General features: G+C 33.1%; 2 protein-coding genes across 3 annotated transcripts in view; one reads left to right on the top strand and one right to left on the bottom strand.

Annotated features, from left to right (window-relative positions):
• The window catches only part of LOC114076407, a 5,640-nt gene extending 4,082 nt beyond the window's left edge, over positions 1-1,558 (bottom strand). For both annotated transcript variants that reach the window (XR_003577306.1, XM_027915384.1), the window contains exon 1: positions 809-1,558. The gene's annotated coding sequence lies outside the window, so the exon portion shown is untranslated. The remainder of the gene's footprint in view (positions 1-808) is intronic.
• Positions 1,559-15,401: 13,843 nt separating this feature from the next.
• On the top strand, positions 15,402-15,949 carry LOC107012996 (14 kDa proline-rich protein DC2.15-like). The gene has a single exon (XM_027915859.1). The coding sequence runs from the start codon at positions 15,448-15,450 to the stop codon at positions 15,775-15,777; it is 330 nt and encodes a 109-aa protein (XP_027771660.1). The 5' UTR covers positions 15,402-15,447; the 3' UTR covers positions 15,778-15,949.
• The last annotated feature ends 380 nt before the right edge of the window (positions 15,950-16,329 follow it).

Below are 16,329 nucleotides of genomic sequence, written 5' to 3'. Positions count from 1 at the left end.
ATATACATATATATATACATATATATACATATATATATATACATATATATACATATATATATATATATACATATATATACATATATATATATACATATATATATATATATATATATATATAAAAAGAAGCATAGCATGGATACATATCAGTTGGGTAGGGAGGCAATTTAAGTTCTGCATTTTTTATTTAGGATATTTTACCAACAATAATGAACTAAAGTGAGACCTGATGAAACTATTTTCGCAAGCACAACAAGCTAAACCCTCCAAAATATAAATGGGATACACCGAAATCGCCATATCAACTAAACACTATATTTCAACATTTATTTAGATCAATGAAAATCGGGGCTAGACACGAGTTATCATCGAAGAGATATCATCATTAAACCAAGGGTGAACAGATAAGTAATAATCTTAATTGAACAACACTACATAGTAGGTTTTTAAAACACTCAATTCGAAACTCATGTTGTTCATACACTTGAAGAGACATATTTAACTAAAATACACACTGCCCACATATACATACTCAGACCGTTTGCGAATAAACTCATTAGTGAAACAAACGATGATTGAACTTCATAAAGCAATCTCAAACAACTTATTCACAATCTCGAAGATGTTGAAATATGAATAACTCGATGTTTGAAGATGATTTGATATACTTAATACAATAGTCGACTTAGTTGAGCCCATTCGACACCACACGAACTTTCGACATACAGGCAATGAACCAAGCGAAAGACAAAGTTATTCGAAGAAAGACACAAGATGTCACTGGAACATCAAAAGAAAGGGCGTTCACCTTTTCATATGCAGCGAAAATGAGGCAACAACGAGCAGAGCGGAACAACGATCTTCTTCCGACACCAAGCACGAACTTCGCGAAACCCGAAGACTCCGAAAAACTCCGATGAACAAAGAAACGAGCGAAAACACAAGCAAAGTCTAGACTCTCACCAAATTTTTTCTTAAAAAAAAACCTATGTTCAAATATTTATATAGACATGTATACCGTTGGTAGCTTAGTGTCTTTCTTTTCAAAGAGTTCACAATTTTTTCCAATCCTCCCCTTTTCTAAGAAACAATACCACAACTCTAAAAAATAAAATCCCCCCCCCTTTTTTAACGGAAGAGAAAAGGAAGCTTTATAGCAAGGACCTAGGGTTCATTTGGGAGGGAAAAAGGGTAGAAAACGGATGGGAACGAGGCCCACTCCAAATTCAAACTTCAAATTCCTTTCATCCTTTTGGCGAAACAGACTTTTCTTGGATTTTCAACCCATTCCAAAATGGGAAAGGGGACGGAATGGTCGGTATGGATTGATTGTCCTTGGGGAAAGACGTGGAGCAATCTCACACAGGCAAGGACAACTCGCGACTGGCAAGACTGAAAAGCCAGCCTGTTATACGTTCTGGGTCGTCCAGCTGAGTGTGAAGGTGGCGTGAGTGAGCTTGGCTACGCGCGTGGCTGCGATTTTCGTTCTTTCAGGAAGTTGGATTTCAACGAATTTCTGGGGATGAGCTTCTGGGTCTCTTCTGTTGGAGGGGAAAGGGGAGTGGGCCGGGTCGAAAAAAATGGGTCAGCTTTTGGGGCTGGGAATTAAAAAAAATGGGTTGGGTGAAATCTGAAAATTGTAAAGGACTTTGGGCTGAGTCAATTATTCAGAGGAAGAAAATGAAATGGGCCTGGGGGTTTGGATTTGGCTGGAAAAAGGATAGCTGAAAATGTTTCAAGGGCCCAAAACTTTTGATAGAAAATTCATGAATTGGTAACTTGATATAGAATGTAACTACGTTGAATTTGATTAGCACATTCGTTCTAAACATGAGTAAAATTGAATCGATATTAGTTAATTAACGAGCTTCTTAAACTTAACGAGATGAATTAATTAGCTTAATCAGACTATAAACAATTAAGTAATTAAACTAATTAACAAAGTATTTAATTAATTAAAATAAAATATTTTTCCGATGATTTTCAAATATTTATAAGATAAGCTAATTATATGAAGGACATATACACTATTTTAAGATTATAAAAGCTACTAAAATTACGTTGAAATGACTGGACGAACATTTTGAATTTTATAAAGCTAATTATTTTACTCGTTCAAAATTTAAGAAACTCGCGAACTAATTTGACGGGGAGGGTCAAAATTGGGCGTCAACATAAGTGCACACCTATTCTGGACGACTTCACTTCTATTTATGCACAATTTATCATAGAGTTATTGTTCACTTCAAACTCCTTATTGACTTGAACTCTCTTGACTTAGAGTTCTACTTCAAGTAAGACTCCTTTGTCAATTCAAACTCCTACCTTCTTAGGATTTCTCCTTCAAATTACATTCATTGATTCTGTTGTATTTTAGTCGAACTCCAACCTTCAATTCAACAGTAACTTTAAGATTTCTACTTCAAGTGAGACTCCTTCTTTAATTAAAATTACTTGCCTCTTTAGACTCTTTCTTTAAATCAAACTCATTAATTCTTTCTCTTCAATTTATCAGATGTTTATTTCCTTGGGGTTTCTCACGAAATTAACATTATCCATTCCTTTATTTCTGCACTCTTGTCTTTATTCATTTTAGAAGCTTTCTCGAATTCAATAGCTCGTGACAGTGTACCTTTTGATCGTGTTGACTGGCATGTTTCTTCATTCTTTGTCAATCATCAAAACTGTATAAATGCCAAAAACCACCATTCAATTCCTTCACTAAACCAGTCAACCATACTACCTATGAAACTGCTTTGGCTATGCTGATGTTTGTACACAGCTTCTGTTGAGCTTCTTGATACTACACTTTGTTTCTTTGATTTCCAAGAAATCAATGAGCTTCCATGTTTAACTAACAACTCTTAAATTGAATTTCTAGTATTAGGAAAAGAGGATCGTCTGTATCACATAAAAGTGTTAATGAATTATTGTAGGATTTTAGACTTTAAGTTGTGAACTTCAGAGAACTTGAATTTCTTTTGTAACATTTTAGAACTTTAGGCTGTGAAATGTTAGTAATCTTGAATCATTGTAGAATTTTAGAACTTTAACTTGTGAATTTTAGAGAACTTGATTTTTTGTGAGATTATAGAACTTTAAGTTGTAAACTTTAGAGAACTTGAATATTGTAGGTTTCTAGAGCTTTAGGTTGTGAACTTTAGAAATCTTGAAATATTGTAGGATTTTAGAATTTAAATTTGTACTATAGAGAAATTGATTTTTTATAGGATTTTAGATCTTTATAAGGTTATGAGCGTTAGAAATTTTGAATTATAGTAGGATTTTAGAACTTTAAGTTGTGAAGTTTAGAAAACTTGAATTTTTTTTGTAAGATTTTAGAACTTTAGGTTGTGAAATATTAGTAATCTTGAATTATTGTAGAATTTTAGAACTTTAACTTGTGAATTTTTAAGAACTTGATTTTTTGTGAGATTTTAGAAGTTCATGCTGTAAACTTTAGAGAACTTGAATTTTTATAGGTTTTTAGGGCTTTAGGTTGTGAACTTTTTAAATCTTGAATTATTGTAGGATTTTAGAAATTAAATTTGTGAACTTTAGAGAACTTGAATTTTTATAGGATTTTAGATCTTTATAAGGTTGTGAGCGTTAGAAATCTTGAATTATTGTAGGATTTTAGAACTTTAAGTTGTGGATTTTAGAGAACTTGAATTTATTTATTTTAAGATTTTAGAACTTTAGGTTGTGAAAATTTAGTTATCTTGAATAATTGTGGAATTTTAAGTTGTGAATTTCAGAGAACTTGATTTTTTTGTGGGATTTTAAAACTTTAAGTTGTAATATTTAGAAAACATGAATTTTTGTAAGTCTTAAGTGTAGAAATCTCACATCTAGGATTAGAGAAATCAAGGATTGTATTGATGTATTGATGTTGAGTTACAAGCTCCTTATATAGGAGAGAATTGTAGATTCCTAAATTAACTATACTGAGAGTCTTACGTCAATACCTATTACTAATATAATAATAATAATAATGCAATTATAAATATATAAATCCTAATTGTACTATAATTCTAATAGTAATCCAGTCATAATATAATCGTAATCATATTATAATCCTATACGAAATATAATAATAATAAATATAATTAGTATAATCCTAATGCGACTCAAATTCTACAACAATGTTGTAAACTCGTCAATTAGCTTCATTGGACATGTTCCTTTGACATGTTCCAATTGTCAGCTTCATTTCTTCATCAACACGTGTTGCAGACACGTCACCCAGTTGCGTTGAACCTATTCCTTTGACATGTTCCAATCATAAACTTCCTTCTTTGACATGTTCCAATTGTCAACTTCCTTGTTCTTCAAAACTTCCCCTCAAGCTAGTGAGTAGAGGAACGGTTACTCCTAGGTTGCTTTGAATATCCAACAAAAAACACTTTGAATACCCAGCAAAAACTTGTTTGTCATTGCTTTGGTATGTCGATGTTGTTGTTTCCTCTTCCCCCTGTCTTTTTGGGCAGATAATACCATGTTATGGTTTAGTTATGACTTTTTTTCTTCCTCTTCCCTTATATCAAAACTAATTTGTCTGACCGTTTATCTGTCTATGAAGACTCTATAATACTAAGATGAATGTTGGCACAGATGCCACAACATTATATAAAAGAAAAGACTAAAAAATACAGTAAATATGTGTCCTCCAGAATGCAAGGAGGCTCACTTCGAGTACTTGGCTAGATCAACGAGGCGATGGGTGATGCTGGTCCTAGTTATCTGCGTTTGCACCATGATATGATGCAGGCCAACTGGCATCACTACATTAAATATACGAGTATGCGAGTTGGAATGCTAATAAAACTTAAGCTTGAAAAGAGTAAGAAGAGCCTAAGTGGTGATACAACTTCTTGCCCACGCTGCTAGAACTATCCTATACTTTGTTGTCGCATAGAAGTCCTTAACTTAATGGATCCACTAGCTTAACTTACATGATCATCTAAAAAGTATGACCCGTTAATACTCATGATGACTACATGGTTTTCATGGAGTCTTGAGTTAATATGAACTCTCATCCCCACATCGGTGCTCAATACTACTCCTAAAATGTACTTTAGCTCATGCTTTTAGAAACAACTTCATTTTTTTGGGTTGAGATAATTGCTCAACACTTAGCTTTAAAAAGCTCACTTCGAATCAATATTCCCTTTTCTTGTTCAAAATTCTTTTGGGAAATCTTAGTTTCCTCTTAACTTAAATGTGAAAACATTGATAAACTTTTAGGGAATACTTAGTTCCTTTATAAATTTTGAGAAATGTACTAAACTCTTTAATCGTTGCTTAACTTGAAACTTCAGTCTTAATCAACTCTTAGGGAATACTTAGTTCCCTTATATTTCTTTGAAGGAAAGACTTCAACTTGTTACTTGATCCTTAAAACAAGTTAAACGTTTAATAAAGACTCTTGAAAACCTTTAAGAACTTTGCTTTGGAATAGCTTCTTAACTTTAGATTTGACTCTTAACTTTCTTGACTTTGATCTTAACTTTTCTTAAATTATATTATGGATTCAAGGTTATGATTTGTGTTCTTTGATGATTTCTAGGTGTTTAGAAATCATTTGAAGTAATTAGAATCATTGAAGGTGTTAATATACCTTAGAAGGACTTAAAAAGGACAAACTATGAAAACTGGCAAAAAACGCCAATACAGGCGCGCCGCGCCAGACCATTTGGTCTGGGCCTCATCCTGGCGCACTGCAGGCACGCTGCCCCAGGCTCCTTGGTGCAGATGAGGCGCTCTGCGCCTGGTGCTGCGCAAGTATGGCTGACGAACTTCTCCTCTTCGTTTTTCAATGCTAAACACCTTAAACCTCCATAGTTCTTTTCCCAAACCCTTAAAATCATCAATACTTTCGAAACCCAATAGATCTAACTTGAAAAAAATTCACAAATTACGAATCAACATCAATGTGCATTCAAACAACTCAACCAATAGGGATTCGACAAGATTCATCAAGAATTCACTTCTTAATCATGTAAACAATTCTAAAACCACTGAATTGAAACAAGTTTTGGTGTGTGGATGAATTAACCCAACACAAAGGATATCACATACCTTGATAAGGATCACCCCCGATGAATTCCACTCGAAATTTCTTTGTGTTCTTGGTGAATCCTTGATCTTTCTTCCTTTTCCTTATTATTTTCTCTTTTATCCTATCCCTAAGCGTAAAGTTGAACTTTCTTGCCCTTCCTTAAATAGGGATTGGGACCCCAAATAAATCCCTAAAACGAAATAGGAAATAAATGGGTGAAAAATATTAGATTGCCCTTCCTTAAATAGGGATTGAGACCTTTCTCAATCCAACAACCCAACTTTCGATAGACATATCTCCCTCATACGATATCTAAAATGCGCAAAAACTTTCGATAGACATATCTCCCTCATACGATATCTAAAATGCGCAAACTTGGCTGCGGTGGAAATATTTCTCCAAGAGCTTTCCAACCATGATAAGAACTACTCCTAACTCATCCTGAGTTAGAAATTATGGTCCTTTGGAAATGACCAAAACTAACTTTCTTAACTTAGGAAATTTTCCAAATTTCCCCTTTCTTTCCAAAAGTGATTATTTTAGTATTTTAGCTTACTCTTAGATATTTCGAATTACGAGATGTTACAAATATAACACAGACGAGTATCCCAAAAATTGATATAAGAAAACATGTAAGAAGAAGTAGAATCTTTATTCATTTCAACATTAAGTTTAAACAATTCCCATCATGCATGAAGTGAGTTTGTGTCATTGCCTTATCTCATTTTCTTCCGGATTGCTTGACATGATTTATTTCTTTTACATTGTTTGGTCCCTCGGACTGATCTTCCCTTTGCGTTGCAGTGTATTATTTTTCCTATTTCCTTTATTCTTATAATTACAATTCTCATTTTTTTACCCTCCCCTGGGAGCTCCCACCTTTTTTGCTTCCTTGGTGACTCGAACTCGCAACCTTCGGGTTTGAAGTGAAGGGTGCTTACCATCCGAACAACTTCCTCAAATGGACATCCATTACCATTGTGTCAAAGGTGTGGCTTTTTAAAAAAGAAAAGAAAAAAAGCTTATTCAGGTTTAATCTATACGAAGATTATGTACTAGCTTTATCTCACTTAGATAATTATCTTCTCTGCAATGGAGAGCAACACAAATATAGGGTTTTTCCATGGTCCATTGGATAAACCTAAGGAGGAAATGATATTAATGGTGGTTTGGATTTCTTTATAGTCAAACTTATCTCATATTTGTTAGCGAAGAAGTCTCTATTATCTATAGCATCAACAGTTGGGAAACCAATATCTATAGATAAAGCTACTCAAATCAAGTCAAGACCTAACACATCTAGGGTCAAGGTTATACTTGATCTGATGGAAAAGCTCCCAAGTCGTATAAGGTTGCAGTTTGTGAATAAAAAATCTAGTAAGTTGTTCGAGGTTTTTTAGGATATTGTATATGATAATCTACCTTTGAATTGAAATTATTGTAAGCACCAATGTCATGATGAAGATAGTTGTGGTTTGATTTGAAAACTAAATCAAAATAACAAAAAAGTTAATAATACCGTTGAAGGCGCTTTAAAAGGTACTATCGATAGTGAAAGGTATCAAGGCGATGCGAGAGAAATATTAAATGAAAAAAGAATGACTGTAGATGTCGATCATAGTAAAACTACTTCCTTAGATCGACAATTGGTTACTTCCACTTTCAAGCAAAATTGTGTACACTCAATGGATATTGATATACTTAATATTGATGTTTAAATAATTACCAAAAACAAAGGTGATTCTAATAACCAACATGCTGCTACTAATGAGATGCAATCAAAAGAAGTTGGGCTGAACTTGATGTCTAGTGCAACTAAAAACGTAGGGGGAACACCAAAAGTTGGGGTTGATGCGACGCGAGTTGATTCATGAAAAAAATTAATGTATTCAGGACAAGAATAATGGATACATCTGATGTTGAAGATGCTGGGAATTTTGGGTAGCATGTTTTGCAAGTGGGAAACGAGAATTCCACCAAAAACTGGACACTGGTTGCAAACAAAAAATCAACTAATAGTTGAAGCATTTCCCTACTAGTCAAAATAATTCTCCTTGTAGTGAAAAAGATCCGACTAGAAATTTTCATGATAGTGAGAAGAGACAAGATATCGGTAATGCCTCAAGAGATCTATTATGTTCAAATAACTTTGATGTTTTATTGAAGACTATTGGAAAGCAAGTAAGGTTAACAAGGAATGACCATGATCTGATCCAAGAAAACCAAGTCTCACCACCTGCTTCAAATAGCAAATTAAGTCCAGAAGCTTCTGTATTTGTGCCTAAATGTGTGCTTGCAAGGAATAATGAGTCAAATGCTTTAGTGTCAAATACAATTGATTTAGGTGAGCACTCTCTTGATGACGATGGAGTGGATTTGGGTGAGGACTCTGTTGATGAAGATGATGAAGACAATATACTGGACATTCGCTTTAACAGAGTGGCTAGAGATGGGGATATATCACCTAGGTAAAAAAGAAGTGGATCAATAAATGCAAAAGAAGACATATGGAAGGCAACATAGTTGAGACGGTAAATGACTGAAGAGTTTGTTCCAAGGCACCTACCAATCGCGACAGGCAAAGCGAAACCGTTTGAAGGTATGAATAGGTTCAACTAGATCCAATAAATCTATAAAAAAAGGTATGAATCATCAAGTGTTGTTGGATATGTTTGAAGACAAAGACAAGAGAAAAATACTTCAAGTTACTTTTGATGGGCATTCAATCTTTTTTAATTCATGCTTTAGTAATAGAAAGTTTTAGGCTGGTAACTCAACTTTCTTCTCGATTGACATATTTTTACATTATTTAAGCATCCTCATTGTAATATCATCATGGAGTGTATTATAAACTTTTTGATGATCTAAAAAACTTAGTTCTGTCTAACTCTAATTTTCTTTGTTAGATCAAGAAAATTTTTGATGATTGACAAATAGAGAATAGAAGAAAGGAACCATTCCATTGAAATATTCCTTACAGACCGAATTTGACTGGGATGCGGAGAACGCCAACCACACGAATTAGAAGTTAATAAGCAATGGAAGATTCTTTTTCGACAAGCAACTAGTGCAAAAAATTTCCTTTTTATAAATAAGTCCTACAAGGAAAAAGGAGCATATATTATGTCAAAGTGTAAACATAGATATAAATCCTATGTTTCTCAATAAAGGTGGAAACTATGAAAAGAAATTGTCCCCGAGCAAAGAAAAAGAATCTGACATTGCTATGTATGTTACTTGGGGAAGACGTTCAGACAACTCAATTGAAGATGATACAGAAGATGTTGCTTTGATGTACATCGAGGACTGTGAAGCAGAATTTGTACATTAAGTTGTATGTCTCTATACCACTTTTAAAGTCATGCTACTCATGCACTATATCATTGTATTTGAATCTGTCACAGCAGAGAGTTTAGTAAAATTGGAGCAAAATTCAGCATAATCCAGAGATCTAGGTATTGCACTACAATTATTCATAATTAAATATAAAATCAATGCACATGTACATGTTCCTCCCACTTGTTCCAAAAGATATATTCATGTCCTCAATACTACTAAACAAATATCTTCTTAAAAAACCTATTAAAAGTCATATCTCAGTGTGATGGTCTATGGTTGAAATGACTTTTGTGGATGACACCTCTACTTTGGTGCCTTATAAAATATAGGTTGTGGTGTGTAAAGTAGATTGTGCTGGTTCTTAGGAGGAATCTATATTGGTGTGTCTAAAATTACTGAGGAAGTTTTGGAGGATGTACCTTGCGAGGGGAAATATTTTGGGGACCCTACAGTTGAACAAAGTTCAGTTGTTAAGCTCAACTTGGGTGCATCTTGTGAGGGGGAATCGATGGGAGACCACTCTATCTAACCTAGTTCTTCTATTGGGAACCATATAAATTTGCATTCAGGTTGATATAAAAAAATGATTATAGTTGGTGTTGCACCTGATATTACCACGTTTAGGGAACAGATTGAGAGAATGTTCCTTACAAATGACGTTCAGGAAAATTTATTCCTCTTACTGTTTCTATTGAAATTAAAGGTGAGTCAACTATTGTTTATCTAGAGGGCACACGATTGATTGAACAAGTTCTATAAAGGTGATATATTAAAAAAAAGATTGAGCTTGCATAGACCAAGGCTACCTTTGAAATTGAGAAGGCTGCTAATTTTGTTAATCCAAAAGATATTTTGCTGCTGAAAAATGACTATTTACCCTGTCATTCCTGATCTTTTAGTATTACCTAGCCACTCTAGCCTTGAATTTCCTATTTTTTTCTCAACACAAGTGCTTGATTCTATCTTTAAATTTGATTACATTTGCGGTGTATATGTTTTATGATTAATGCTAATGTTGGGTTTGAGTTCCAGGTTCATGTCTATCTCCTATGTTTGTGCAAACATTTTGCTATAGCTAACTGAGTTCTTGATTTTTTTAAGTGTTTGTGTAGGTGATAGCCATTGGCCATAGGCATCGAATGTGCTTCTCTTAGTGTGGTGTATGCCTTCACAGTGTTTTATGATGTCAAAAGGGGAAGCGTATGCTTGTGTAATATTTATAACTCTATTGATCTAACTTGATCCTCTAATGTTTTTGCTTTGTGTATTGAGTTTTATGAAACTGACATAACACAAATTGATCTATTCAACACAAGAAACAATGGTTTGTCATCATTAAAAAGGGGAAATTTGATAGATTGAGACATATTTTAATAATCGACAAATAGAGGAACAAAAGAAAGGAATCGGTTGCGTCGACATGTTCCTTTCAAACCGAACTAAGAAAATTAGAAGGTATTAAGCAGTGGAAGGGTTGATTTTTCGACAAGCAACCGATGCAGAAAGATTCCTTTTTATAAAGGGGTCCTACAAGGAAAAGGGAGCGCATAAAGTCAAAGTGTAAACATGGGTATAAATCCTAAGAGAAGTAGGAAGCATGGTCATAAAGGAAATAAGAGGCGAAAATAAAGAGTTCAAAAAGGAAATAAATCATAGTAAAGTCAAGAAAGAAAACCGAAAACAAATTCGAGTTAAACTAGGAGTTCAACACGAAGTAGGAATCCTACGCGTGAGCTTCTAATTAGTTTCAAGAGAAAAAGGAAGCAGAGCACAAGTAGGATTTCTAGTTGAAATAGGTTTTGGATTAAAGTCCAAATCTATAAATAGGGCGATAGTTTTGCTGGAGAAAAATGCACACTTACATAGAGAGAAGATCAAAACACGACCAAGAGTTTGAGAGAGTTTTGAGATTTACTTGGAGAGTCTTGCGAGTTTGTGAGGATAAAATTGTAAGATTGTAGTTAAGAGTTTTGATTACAATCAAGTGTGTGTGTAGGATTAGTCAAACAAGTTGAAGAAACCTGACGTACGGTAGAAGACTTAAAGTTGGGGGATTTTATCTTGGATAGCTAGAAATTAGAGTTTATAATTTCTTACCTAGGAATTAGAATTTATATATAATTCCTTAGATTACCTAGGTTTGTAATCTTTGTGTTGTTTGGATTTGAGATAAATAATACAAAGTTGTGAACTAGTTATTGTTTTACGAAATTATTTATTAGAACTCACAAACAGTAAAGAACAAGTAGTTAGTACGTGTTCCTTTACAGAATAAAGGGGGTCATAATTCCAACATTCTTCATGCTTATTAGGTAGCAGAAGTTAGGTATTTGATTAGGATTAGTAAGGTAAAATCTAGCCTCCATTGCTTGTACTTGTCCCTATTGATACTTTTTATGTTTAATAAAAGACTGCTAGACACTATCTACTGGTTAATTTTCTTTTAAAAAAAAGTACAATTCTCATTAGTCTTACACCTCTGAGTTTTTCCTCCTCTACTTAAATATTTTCTCGGCCTCTACAATTCGTGATTTTATGCCCCAATTTACTAGTACATTCTTTTTAATAATTCAGAAATGCCATTATATTCAATTTTATTAATGTATACTGTGCGAGGAGAATCCTCATATTCCTAATCAATCCACACACTTTCGGGGATTTAAATTTCTGACCTCACTTAGAGGTGCATCCAATCATCATCGCATTAGATGTTTGAGTGTGAATTCATTCATCAATATTTAAGTACTATATTTAAAAAATAATACTATACCTATTATCTCAAAAAAGAGCATGAGTTCATGAGAACTCGGGTAACTCTCCTAGATACACCCTTGTGTATTTGGTTCCTAATGGTTGATATATGCCATGTTAAAAGAAGAAACAAATTAGTAGATATCCCAAAATACCGATCAAACCTATAATTTGTAATTTTTTCTCTTTTTCTCATACTCAATTATAGAATGGAACCGTTACGAAAATAAGAAATGACAATGAGTGTGGATTCATTATTATGATGTCAAGTAATTATCGATGAGTATCCATTTAATAATTTTGAGAAAAAAAAGAGCTCATTTTGTTAAAATTTACATGTTTTTCCATTTGATAATAAATTAAGATGAATCAGTTATCAAGTTTTGTCTTGACATGTAGTTATTATCAATTTTCGAGTTCTCAGTCGAGATATCAAGCAGATTATGTGTTGATATTAAAACGTGGGTGGATGGCATCAATTTTAATTTTTTTCTAAAAAATGTAGTATACTTGCAGAAAGCATGGGAACTAAGTTTAGTAAGAATGCACACAGGTTTAGAAATGCGACGGACAAAAGGGATCTTGTCCAGGGGCGGAAGCTTAAGCTTTACATGAAATTGTGGGAAGCTATGGCTTTGATCATAACTGGAATTTGTAATTAAATATATAAACACTAATTACATGCAATTATATAATAGATGTAGCATGTGCAGGAAATATGTAATTAAGGTACTAAGTATTAATTAAATCAAATCCTAAATATTTTAGAAGCCATGAACTACCAATAGGCAATATTCAACTAGTATAAACAGCCATCGTTACTAGCACATGAATTCAATCATCAATTAAACTGCGTAATTAATTAGGCCTAACCTTAGCTTGTTGACATGGCTTCCAAAAATCAGGCCTCTATTACCCTTTTCTTATCACTTAATCTCCTCTTTTTTGCTCTTGTAAGTGCAGACTGTTCAACTGATATTTTGAAATTTGGGGCATGTACCAATATACTTACTGATTTGGTGGGATTTTAGTAATCTTGAATTATTGTGAAATTTTAGAACTTTCAGTTGTGATTTCAGAGAACTTGATTTTTTTGTGGGATTTTAGAACTTGAAGTTGTAAACTTTAGAGAACTTGAATTTTTGTAGGTTTTTAGAGCTTTAGGTTGTGAACTTTAGAAATCTTGAATTATTGTAGAATTCTAGAATTTGAATTTGTGAACTTTAGAGAATTTAAATTTTAATAGGATTTTAGAACTTAATAAGGTTTTGAGTGTTAGAAATCTTGAATTATTGTAGAATTCTAGAAATGTAAGTTGTGAACTTTAGAGAACTTGAATTTTTTGTAGGAATTTCGAACTTAAGGTGGTGAAACGTTAGTAATCTTCAATTATTGCGGAATTTTAGTACTTGAGTTGTGAATTTTAGAACTAAATTGAACTTGAAAATTGAAGGTTATACATAACTAATTGAATTTGTGATATTAAGACTAGTTTGAGTTTGAAATTATAACTTGAATTTACTATAAATTGAACTTAATTAGGAATATGAACTTGAAATGTTGTTGACTTTTAAATCAAAAAAGTTGAATCATGTTTGTTTAGCATAAGTAACAACACTAGTTGATCCTATTGATGACAAAAAAATTGATTTTCTTGCAAGGTCGATTTGTGTCCAGTCATCGACTATGTCAAGGGAGTTCACATTCTTCCGTGATGTTGTGTTCCTTGAGGTTGCCACCGGAGCAATCTAACGAGTTAAATTATTGCGAAACTCATATGGCACCAAATGACTCAACCATGGACGGAACCAATTTAAAGAATACTATTCAATTGCTATTGATTACATTTTGCTCTTTCAATATAATGGAAACTCTCATTTATCTGTTTTCATATTTGATTTAAGTGCTTCTGAGATTGAATATCTTTCTGGACCAAATTATAAAAATAAAAACACATTAAACAAGAGATGTTCCAACCTTAGGTTCCAAGGATATGACTTTAGATAAGAGGATATGTGTGACATGTATTCAGATAGAGGTTAGAAGGTATAGTGTAGGTCTTGCTTGGGATGGTTGTTGTTTGTCATTGTACTAGTGGCATTATTGTTGTTTAGCGTGTTTCGATTATCACACTATTCAATTGTTGTTTAGAGTCTTTTCGGTACACTTTGCGCTACTTACATTTTACGTGCTATATATAGTTTCTTCACTAACTTCTTCTTTGTACATGAATTTGTTGCAGAGTGACTCAAGGAAATAACCTTTCTACCTCCACAAATTAATGGACTAGTGTATGGTCTGCGTATATGTATTTCACGTAAGTGCTTTTCATAAAATTGTTTTTTCAATAAAACACCTTTTGCTGAAAATCTTGGTCAAACACCTCACTCCTGAATTTTAGAATAAGGACTTTTGAAAGGGGAAATATATATCATTTCAATTTGTTTGACCTACTTTCCAATTTAATTCGTTTAAAAAAGAATGACTTCTTTTTTCTTCTTATTTTCAGCAACTCATTAATCTTAATACTGACATTTTGATACATTTGACATATTGTTAATTTTTAACTATTTAATTCAAAAGTTTTTTTTCTTACTTTTATAAACTTCGTGTAAAGTAAAAATAAAGCTAAAAGAAATGAAACGAAAACCTCCCCAAAACCTTGACAACCTTGAAGTTAGATTGTTTCCATATATAAAACCCTTGACAAGTAAAACATTTAAATGCATATATACAAGGATAAATATATTAGTGAAGATAATAGAAAAAAAGAATAGCAGCAACTATAAATTTAGTTCGGATGTTAAATTAATTAGGTATCATGCGGAAGCTAGCCAATCAAACCTCGAAAAACCATGCAAATTCTATGTTGACATTAAAACGTGGTAAAAAAAAATGTATACTTGCAGAAAGCTTGGGAATTAAGTTCAGTAAGAATGTGCACAGGTCTAGAAATGTGACGGACAAAAGGGATCTTGTCCAGGGGCAGAAGCTAAAGCGTTAAATGAAAACGTGAGTGGATGGCTTGAATTAAAAAAGAATGTATATGTATAACTGGAATTTGTAATTAAATATATAAACACTAATTACATGTAATTCTATAATAGATGTAGCATGTGCAGGAAATATGTAATTAAGGTACTAAGTATTAATTAAATCAAATCCTAAATATTTTAAAAGCCATGCACTACCAATAGGCAATATTCAACTAGTATAAATAGCCATCGTTTCTAGCACATGAATTCAATCATCAATTAAACTGCGTAATTAATTAGGCCTAACCTTAGCTTGTTGACATGGCTTCCAAAAATCAGGCCTCTATTACCCTTTTCTTATCACTTAATCTCCTCTTCTTTGCTCTTGTAAGTGCAGACTGTTCAACTGATATTTTGAAATTTGGGGCATGTACTAATATACTTAATGATTTGGTGGGTGTAATTATCGGGACTACTCCAACTTCGTCATGCTGCAGTTTGATTGGGGGACTGGTGGACCTAGAGGCCGCGGTTTGCTTGTGCACAGCCATAAAAGCAGATATTCTGGGAATTCATTTGGATATACCAATCTCTCTAAACATCCTTCTCAACGTCTGTGGAAAGAATTATCCTACTGGTTACACTTGTTGATTGAAAAATTATTATCTGCTCCATGGACCTCTTGTTCAGAATAAGTAAGCATTGCATATATATAAATGCAGCTTCATCATTTCACTTTACTTACTTACTAGTTCTGTCATGTTCATGTATCTGTACCTTTTTGGACATGTCAATTCAATAAATGGAATGTTGTTTTTATTCACTTTGTTCGTAACCACAAATTCATTTTATACTTTTTCCGGCTATATTTACATAGAACGTTTTCATTTCTCTAGATACATTTAATCGCAAACAAAAATTGATTTATAGATATATGACACTTGGGCCTAACTCAACCCCAAAAGCTTGTTCATAACGAGAGATTATCCTTGATAGACGACTCTGTACTTTATTATCACTCAAACTCCATTAATACTACTCATTGGAGAAACTTAATCATAGAAGAGAAAAGAGAGATTTTATTGAGTGAATGAAGAAGACAGAATGAACGAGTATTGTTACATCACAATGTATTTATCACTGTTCATGTCCGTTTCCAGCAATACTAACTAACTAATTGTAATATCTATCATTGCTAATGAC

This window comes from Solanum pennellii, chromosome 3 (assembly GCF_001406875.1).
Source record: "Solanum pennellii chromosome 3, SPENNV200".
Lineage (NCBI taxonomy): Eukaryota > Viridiplantae > Streptophyta > Magnoliopsida > Solanales > Solanaceae > Solanum > Solanum pennellii.
This window is presented reverse-complemented; position numbering and strand designations above follow the sequence as displayed.